This window comes from Danio rerio, chromosome 8, assembly GCF_052040795.2.
Source record: "Danio rerio strain M-AB ecotype USA chromosome 8, GRCz13ab, whole genome shotgun sequence".
In the NCBI taxonomy this organism is placed as follows: Eukaryota; Metazoa; Chordata; class Actinopteri; order Cypriniformes; family Danionidae; genus Danio; species Danio rerio.
Window position 1 is genome coordinate 30319982 of NC_141028.1, and position 8865 is coordinate 30328846.

The 8865-nt window shown below is 36.6% G+C and overlaps 1 protein-coding gene across 2 annotated transcripts; it reads right to left on the bottom strand.

Annotated features, from left to right (window-relative positions):
* Positions 1–185: 185 nt before the first annotated feature.
* rap1aa (RAP1A, member of RAS oncogene family a) lies at positions 186–7172 on the bottom strand. 2 transcript variants are annotated; one of them, XM_087263096.1, is made up of 8 exons: positions 7094–7172; positions 4611–4673; positions 4421–4489; positions 4285–4341; positions 4053–4193; positions 3319–3462; positions 3109–3231; positions 186–1230 (listed from the first exon to the last, which is right to left on the bottom strand). In XM_087263096.1, exons 2-7 carry the CDS (start codon positions 4665–4667, stop codon positions 3142–3144), a joined length of 558 nt encoding a protein of 185 aa, XP_087119222.1. In that variant the 5' UTR covers positions 4668–4673; positions 7094–7172; the 3' UTR covers positions 186–1230; positions 3109–3141.
* Positions 7173–8865: the final 1693 nt, after the last annotated feature.

Sequence of the window (8865 nt, forward strand, 5' to 3'; positions counted from 1 at the left end):
TTCTTAATTGTTTCGCTTAATTTTATTTAACACAATTTAATATGCAGCTATTTTGGTTCATTCCCAAGTTGTAAGGCATATTGCGTAAAAGTATTAGTGAGGTAGAGTTGTGTTTCTTTAGTGCTGAATCTGCAGGACAGAAGCGGTGAGGAAGGATGATCTAAAAATGCACATACAACATCAAATCAATATGAAATACATTTATTTAAATCTATGTCGAAAAAAAACCATAAAGCACACATCACTTTAAAAACAAAATCAAAAGCCAGCCAGACACTTTGTTTGAAATGCTCAACTAAACCATGGAGGAGAACAACAAAACTAAAACATCTGACTCACCGAGACTGTTCTTAACTTGGCAAATGAAGTGTCAAGGCCTGACTATTGATTATTGGTTTAGCGGTTCTCGGAGGAGAAGTCATCTCTAGATTATAGATCTGATTTCATCCTTCTCCTGCTCAGGCACAAAACGGTTGATCCCAGGCTGAGCAACAGCCTACCGCAAAATACAACCAAGAAAAAAAACAACACAAAGAAAATATACTAAAATTCAATTATCTTTAAAAGCTGGAAAATTAAAGTCATTTTGATTGAGAAAAAAAAGCATGTTCTTTAGTACAATATATCTTTATCCTCAAGATAGACAGATCCAAATTTCTTGTCATTTCAATTTTAACCTTGCCACCCTAAAGGAAAAAAAAGACATTTTCTTTATTTAATTTATCACAGTTTCTTTAAATGAAAGCAAATAAGAGTCTAAGCATATTATGGGGAATATGAAAGCAGTGAGCGCTCAAAGTCACTCAGGAAAGATGCTTTGATGAATGATGAACACGGCTTCTTCTTTACAAATGATTATTGAAGGTCCAAACATGACAAAAAGTATTAATGAGCAAGTTTTATAGTGTCCCAGTTCCCTCTGTAGGCGTTAAGAAAGTCCCGAACCCTCTTCCAGAAAGTCTAACCCCCTTTTTCCATGTCACAGACGGAGAATCAGCTCTCCAGACACAGATCCTTCAGAAAAACAACAGGAATCAAAAAGAGGGCCAAGAAAAAAACCTTCAAGACTGTTCTGGAAGAAAAGGCAGAGGCTGCATCTCTCATTTTCTGTCAAGTCTGTGTAATATTTGAGGAGTCTGTGGTGTTCTGCCTTATTGATTGTTTGGCCATTAACTGTAGAGAGGAACCGGAATGTTGGCCAGCTGGGCAACAGTTCTTCATTTCGGCAATCTGAAAAAAGAATAAGAGAGAGGAAGGAAACAACAATTATTAACAACAACAACAACAAACACATGTATGATGGGCAAACAGTTCAGTTGTGTGTTTTGAGTATTTTTGCACTACATAGTTTGTCCACAAGGTGCACAGTTGCAAAAGAAACAGTGACGAAACAACAGCAACTACTCAAGACGGCAACAACAATAGATGGCAGCGTTGACAAGTGCATGCAATCCTAATTTAAAAGAGCACAAAGACGTTTTTTACCTAATAACCCTTTGAAGAAATAAAATGCAAACACTAGACTAGGATAAATATTTCTAGGGCTAATTTTCTTGAGAACCTTGGTCCAGGAAAGTCAAATAGTGTGTATTTTGTGGCTGTGGATTTGATTGTGTATAATATTTATATATGAGATTGTGTATTGATAATTATAAATGAAAAAAAAGAGAAAGATTTGGGTATGAGGGTGACGTGGTGGCGCACACAGCAAGAAGGTTGCTGGTTTAAGCCCCAGCTGGGTCAGTTGGCATTTCTGTGTGGAGTTTGCACATTCTCCCCATGTTGGTGTGGGTTTACTCTGGGTGGTCTAGTTTCCCCCACAAGTCCAAAGACATGTGGTACAGGTCAATGGGTAAGCTAAAATTGTCTGTAGTGTATGTGTGTGAATGAGTATGTATATTGGTTTCCCAGTAATGGGTTGCAGCTGGAAGGGCATCCGCGGCATAATACATATGCTGGATAAGTTGGCGGTTCATTCCACTGTGGCGACCCCAGATAAATGAAGGGACAAGCTGACAAGCTCTGTGAGAGCTCATCTGGAGTCACGCGTGGATAAACAGTGTACGCGACGCTCGACAACAATAACTTGCGTGTCTAAGGAGGATTATTGTTTACCTGAGAGCTGTTCTCATCTGCAAACGCTGAGATCCAGATTTGCTTGTAGTCTTCTCTTAATAAAGACGCGGCTCTAGTTGCTGGTGATTGTCCAGTCTCTACAGATTTGGTAAGTGAGCGACCAGTGCTCTTTGTTTATTCAGTTTGTTCGTATCGAACTAAGTTAACTATTGCACAGAGTGTAAACATGTTAGCACCACAACCAAACTTTAACCTCGTGTAGGGTTTTCACCGCATTTAGTGACCGGAATAACACACGCGGCTTTCTGACACTACCTGCCGTGTGCATCTATGTTTCCGGGAAATGCGGAGGTTTTTTTTCTCTCATTCGCCGTGCGGTATCAAACATTGCATGAAAAATACACGCTTAGAGCAGATCCTCGAATCAAATATCGCGTTTGTCGCGAGGGGCATGAATGAATTCCCTGAATGAAAGAGCCAAACTGCAGTTAAAGACCAACATTTAATAATTTGGCAAATAATTCGACTACAGATGTCCATGTAGGTTAAACACCATCACTTTCTACTGTGTGTGTGTGTGTGTGTGTAGTTTGACTCTGAAACGCACGCGTGCCCAAATAGACACTCCCACACCATCCCACTTTAGTTCCTCCGACACTCCCCCCTAAACAGAGCTGGACACGCCCACTTTTCTGACTTTTTCCAAAGTAGAGGTGTGAAAACACCCTGCTGAAACGAGGGGGTTTCATGGCCCTTTAAAGCAATTTAAAGTGTTTAACAAAAATTTAAAAAAAGTAAATCACATTTAATACTCTTTACATTGTGAGTAAGATAAAGATAAAATCCAATGAGTTTCTACAAATGAATATAGGTATCACACCATAATAATGCAGAATTTTGTAGATTATTATTTTTAGTCAGACAATATTAGCCTAGTAGGAAAAAAGGGGTATGTACAATTAACTGCTGGATTATTGATAATGGATGAAGAGAGTTCTTGATGATGGACGTGCTGATTCAGTGAGTGTTTACCTGGCTCAGAGCTGCTGCAGTGATGCAGTGGTGTTACAGCAGGACACAGTTTGACTTCTTTTTTGCTCTCTTCTTCTCCACCGGTGTCTTTCTGTTTATCTGTCTAACCAGGTCATAAAAGATCTGACACACACACAAATGAATAGTATTAGTCACTGTATATCTGGTGCAAATGCATTTGTTTTAAAGTCCAAATGAACTTTAACCCACCTCATTGACGTTGATCTTTGATTTGGCAGAAGATTCTAGAAAGGCACAATTACTCCACTGACGGGCAAGATTCTGACCCTGCTCTTTTCCAACCACCCTCTCTTCTTCTAAATCACACTTGTTTCCAACCAAAATCATTGGCACCTACAGAGAGAGCGAGTGAAAGAGAGAGAGACAGAGAGAAATTCAGAGTGTATACCCGGAAAAATTATTTAAAATAAAAAAACACAAAAAAAAAGTAAAAAAAAAAAGACAAATTATTTTAACTAGCTTGGACAGTCTCATATAAAAATTGCATTACATTATGATTATTATCTTATTATTTAATTATATTAAAAAGGAGCGGAGCACAAGTGATACTGGAGTAGTGTTTCTAGGAACTGAGTTAAATATGTTCATACAGATTTGCATAGAAAATAGACAACTGTGATTTCTGGAAAACCTGTGATGAGCAGGGGCTTAAAATATACACATACATGTGGGTGATCTGGTAAAGAAGCAAGGTGAGAGACAGACTAGGTGTGGGAAGACTACTTCTAAAAAAAAAACCTACTTCATTAGTTCTTCCTTCGGGTGGTATTAACAGCCATTATCTGGGCGGTGAAGTTCATTAAATAGTGGACCGAATACCAAATAACCTTACAGATTGTTATACTTAAAAAGTAAAGATATGTTTCAGCAATCACCATGCAAAACAATAATGATTTTTTTTTTCTCAATTCAAATGGACTCACATCCTCGGTGTCCTTCACCCTCAGAATCTGCTCCCGCAGGTCCTGCAGATCATTAAAGGTGGACTGTGCTGTGATGGAGTAAACCAGAGCAAAACCCTGGCCATTCTTCATGTACAGGTCCCTCATCGCCGTGAACTGCTCCTGTAGACAAGCAGTCAATAATCTATTGAGTTCAGATGCAAAACTAATTAGGTAATTGGCTGGAAGAGTTCATGCATCATATTAGACTCACTGTGCCTGCAGTGTCCAGGATCTCTAGCATACATTGCTGCCCATCAACCTCAACTTGCTATAAAAAAAATAAGATGTTATTACTGTGTTTATTTCTATGTTAAGTATTAATGTCTGACTAAAAAGGGATTACTTGCCTTTCTATATGAGTCTTCTATTGTGGGGTCATATTTTTCAACAAATATTCCCTGTACAAACTGGACCGTCTGTAAGAGAAGATAAATGGAAAAAAAAAAATTAATTCAGTCCAAAATAAATGCTAATGAGCAGAGAAGAAAATATTACAGAAATGGTATCTAATGGTAATATGTTGAATATTTAACTAACCAGTGCAGATTTTCCTACGCCGCCAGAGCCCAAGACCACAAGCTTATATTCACGCATGGTGGCCTGTAAGATTACATCACACACACACACACATATAATTCATCAGTAAAATGCCAGTTTGAAGCAATCAATGGTTTATAGTTTTTTAGAGGACGTGGTTAGCACACTAATAGACCCAGAAGAATAACTGTTAACCATGTTTTACCACCTTTCATTCCATGTTTGTTACTGTCAAACCATAGTCACCATCTTCCTCAATCTGCTCTTAATATGTTGTGTCAACATTTTCTATTATTTTTATGGTGGTAGATTTGTCCATTTATGATTTTATTATATATCATTTACCATAGTTTTTTGAGATTTAACACCACTATTCTTTAATCAAATATATTGCATCTTTCATTCTCCCTTAAAACTACTGATCAATTGATCCATTTTTTCATGTACAAAATCAATTCTTACTCTTTAAATTTTCATGAAGCCTTTTCACATGCATCAAAAGTGATAAAATTATTGGAACTTTCATTTTTTGCCATACATTTAAAAAAAAGTAAGCCATATTATTGTCTGCAGGTGATTATAATGCTACAAACTAGTTGAAACTGTCCTAATCCTCATGGTCTCCCTGTTTGATAACTACATAGCTACAGCAGTGTACATTCCCAGTAAATGTTTATCAGAGCTACTGAAAACATTTAGAACTCATTTAAAATTCCACTGTGATCAAAGATGCAAATGCATCCAAATGGCCAAACAAGCAGCTTATCTACTGCATGCAGATACAACTGAGGGTATGCTAATGCACTGTTTCATTCAGGCTGAAGCAATTACATGTAGAAAAAGAGGCTGAACTAGGACATTCTGAACAGCGAGCAAAGTCAGTTGGGATGAAATGAAAATTGTGATCGAGTTTTCAAAAAATAAATAAATTAGAAAGGGACTTGGTTTTGTCCTTTCAAACAACTGATTGGCAAGGCATGTTTTTTAAAACACCTTTTCAGAATGCTGAATCAAATGTTGAATTTGTTAGAGTAAAATTCTTCAAAATAATTGAAATATTTATTTTAAAAAATGAAAACTAATAGGACTTGGATCAGCCTTTTCTTTTTCTTCATACAGTTTTGCAGGATTTGGCCCAAAATTATTTATCTGTGCATTTAATTTTCTTTTATTCATGTTCAGCTTTTTTCTTAATCACAACAACTTTCTTTTTTCTCTTACAACAGCATTTATTCTTTGATGAGACATGTGATGCCATGAGGGCAAGAGAACCTGTCACTCACATGTGACTGACCAGTAGCAGACTACGTTATTTCAGCCATTTCCAAAAGACAGAAACCAATAACATCTATAATTTTTACTTATTTAAGAGGCCATTTGTCAGTTATTTATCACAGTGGGGAAGATAAATCACCATAACTTCAGTTTCATGCAGAATAGACATTTTAAAAATGATGTGAATGGATGATCATTGTACAAACAGTGCAAAATTCTACCAAAACTATGTCAAGGCTTTATGTTGACTTTAACTTGGCAGCAAAACATCAAAACTTCTCAATAGCCATCTCCAATTCGCATTTTCTTTATTATACCCTAAAATACAGTTATTCTAATCGGCATGGACTACCATAAATGACAGAAAGTGGTATTTTAATGACTTACATTTTCAATTAATTTATAAAGTTATAGAAAGATAAATAATTATTCGAAATACATTCAAAAGGCATCAAAATATCTTTAAAAACACTCATTTGCTGTGTGTGAAATAACGTTAATTATGATAAAAAGACATAAACAACATAATCTTCAGAAATGAAAATCATAAGGATTAAACATAATAAAACGATACAGACAGAACTGCATCAGTATACAGTTAGAATACTCAATGACCAACGTCTCTACTCAGCATTTCTAGATTTAATAACGTTTTAAACGTTATAATGTCAACACGACATGTATTTGTAACATGACACATACTGTTTCTCATGTATAGCTGTAGAGTAGAATATGCATGCAATTTTCCCATACAAAAACAGTTGTAATGTCATTTTGTTCACTTCTCGAACAAGGCTGTACGTTATCCAATACTAAGTGGTATGTACATCAATTCACAGTATAAACATGCACACAGAGAGTTCACTATATTATAAAGCACATAATAATGCAATTAAATACCCACAGATTATTTCTTTTCACCGTTAACAAGGCGGGAAGGCGTGTGTTTTTCTTCTTGCAGGAGAAACCACGGCCTGAAGACGCAGCGGTGTTTCCTAACAATTGCACCGGTAATCGGCGCTGCAGTGCGGGTTTTGTCTCCTCACTCTCGCGGCCTGCGTCTCAGTAGCTCATGCTAACAAGTTAGCATGTTTGTTACGCGAGGATTTATTTAGCGACTGTATTCCAAAAACCGGGACTCTCGGTACAGTACTATTAAATGTGAAAGACCGTATCAGACTGTGGTGTTTTGGGGTTCGTGAACTTACCGTATCCCGTATCCCGCGGCTTCAGTAGCATGCAGGATTTTACTATCGCGCCGCTCCGGTCGCTCTCGCGGATGCAAACGTCACTGGTGCGCGCGGATTGGAAGGCTGGCCTCAGTGGCCTGACACACTCGCAGTCAGGAATGGGTTAAAGCGACACAAAAGCAATGAAGAGATAGAAGCTGCAGGTATTTATGACATGCGATTGTATAATATTTAACATGCTATACAATATTTAATTAACATTTTTTACATACTATCACATTGCACTGCGAATGCGGCCTCTATGAATTAGTTTTAAAAAAGCTTGGAAACTGGTTTCTCATAACAATTAAGACAGACTGTAAAGTAATACAATTTATATTTAAAAAAGTATTCCAACCAAGGAAGCTTAACTGTTATATGCAGTGCTTTATTGGGAATTCAGCCACTTTGCTTTAAATAGGCTACTCACAATACTGTAGCATGACTTGAGTTCTTGAGTAGAATCTAGATTGCTTTTATAAAAATGTTTCCACACAGTACAAATATCAAATCTAAAAAAACATTTATAAAATCATTAGGCCTTACATAAGAAAATCCAGGTGTCAGATTGGGCTTTTGTGACATTTAAAAAAAAAGTATTTCAGTTAATGGGCCCCTTGGGTGTTATAGGAAGAAATAGCTACTAGGCATGCATGGGCCGGTATAAGATTCTGATGGTATGATAACCTTGGATAAAAAGATCACGGTTTGACAATATTCTGAGCACTGCTCTAAAATATGTAAATGTCTGGGTAAAAAACAAAAACATTATCCACCTTTGAACACTATATATCTTATTTTGAGAAGCATTTAAAATACTTTGAATCAGTAAACATGTTAGGCCAAATAATTCTAATGAATCATTGACTTCTACTGTCTTCATTAGTTTCAAAAACACAGATTCTTTACAATTTAAAATTGCATCTTTGGATATCTTTTCTGCTAAAGATACTGTTGTTCTCAAAACAACAACAAAACAGAAAAAATCTTGCACATACCTTAGGAACAGTATTACAGTATTATTAAAATTTTGGCCGTTTTAAAACCTTGACTTTTTCGAACAGCGGTATACCTTGAAAACAGTTATTGTCCCATGCCTAATAGCTACCAGGATGGTCCCCTGAAAGCTAATTTCGGCCACTAGGAGTTTTAACACAATGCTTATTTCAATTTAGTTACAAGTTCCCCAAAAACAGCTAACACTGTTCCCAGTTCCTGTGGTAGCAACACACTGGAAAGCAGACATATTTGTAGGCAGTTGTGGTCTAATGGTTAATTAGTTGGTTTTTTATCATTCAAAGATTCCAGCTTCGATTAGTGCATTGTTGCATTTATGGGATTTTAAAGAAACATGACAATCATTGAAAACAAGTGGGGGAAAAGTCATGACTCAAAAAACACACAGTTTAACAGTTGTGTAGGCATACTCCTGAAATGCCTCATCTCATGAAGTTCAAATTAAAACAGAGGACAGAATTTTTCACTTGGGTTGTGATTTAATTTTAAATACATTACATAATTCTTTACACACACATCTTATCTTTCAACAAGAGAAAATTTGTGTTTTTCTTATTTTATTTCACAGCATGACTTCTGCACTTTCTGTAAACTTTCATCTCAACCCATACATCTATTTTCTACATGAGAGGATTTTCTTTGACAGTCGAATGACTCACAAAATCAAGCTTGTAGTCAGTTTGGCTCCTTCTTCCACAGCTTTTCAAATCAAGGACCCCTTGGAGGCCGTCTGA

Bases quoted from the DNA above. Each gene is read 5' to 3' on its own strand.
- rap1aa (XM_087263096.1), bottom strand. From the start codon at position 4,667: ATGCGTGAATATAAGCTTGTGGTCTTGGGCTCTGGCGGCGTAGGAAAA. The intron at 4,490-4,610 runs GTTAGTTAAATA...CTTCTCTTACAG, and splicing joins GCGTAGGAAAATCTGCACTG to ACGGTCCAGTTTGTACAGGG. The intron at 4,194-4,284 runs GTGAGTCTAATA...GCTTGTCTACAG, and splicing joins TCCTGGACACTGCAGGCACA to GAGCAGTTCACGGCGATGAG.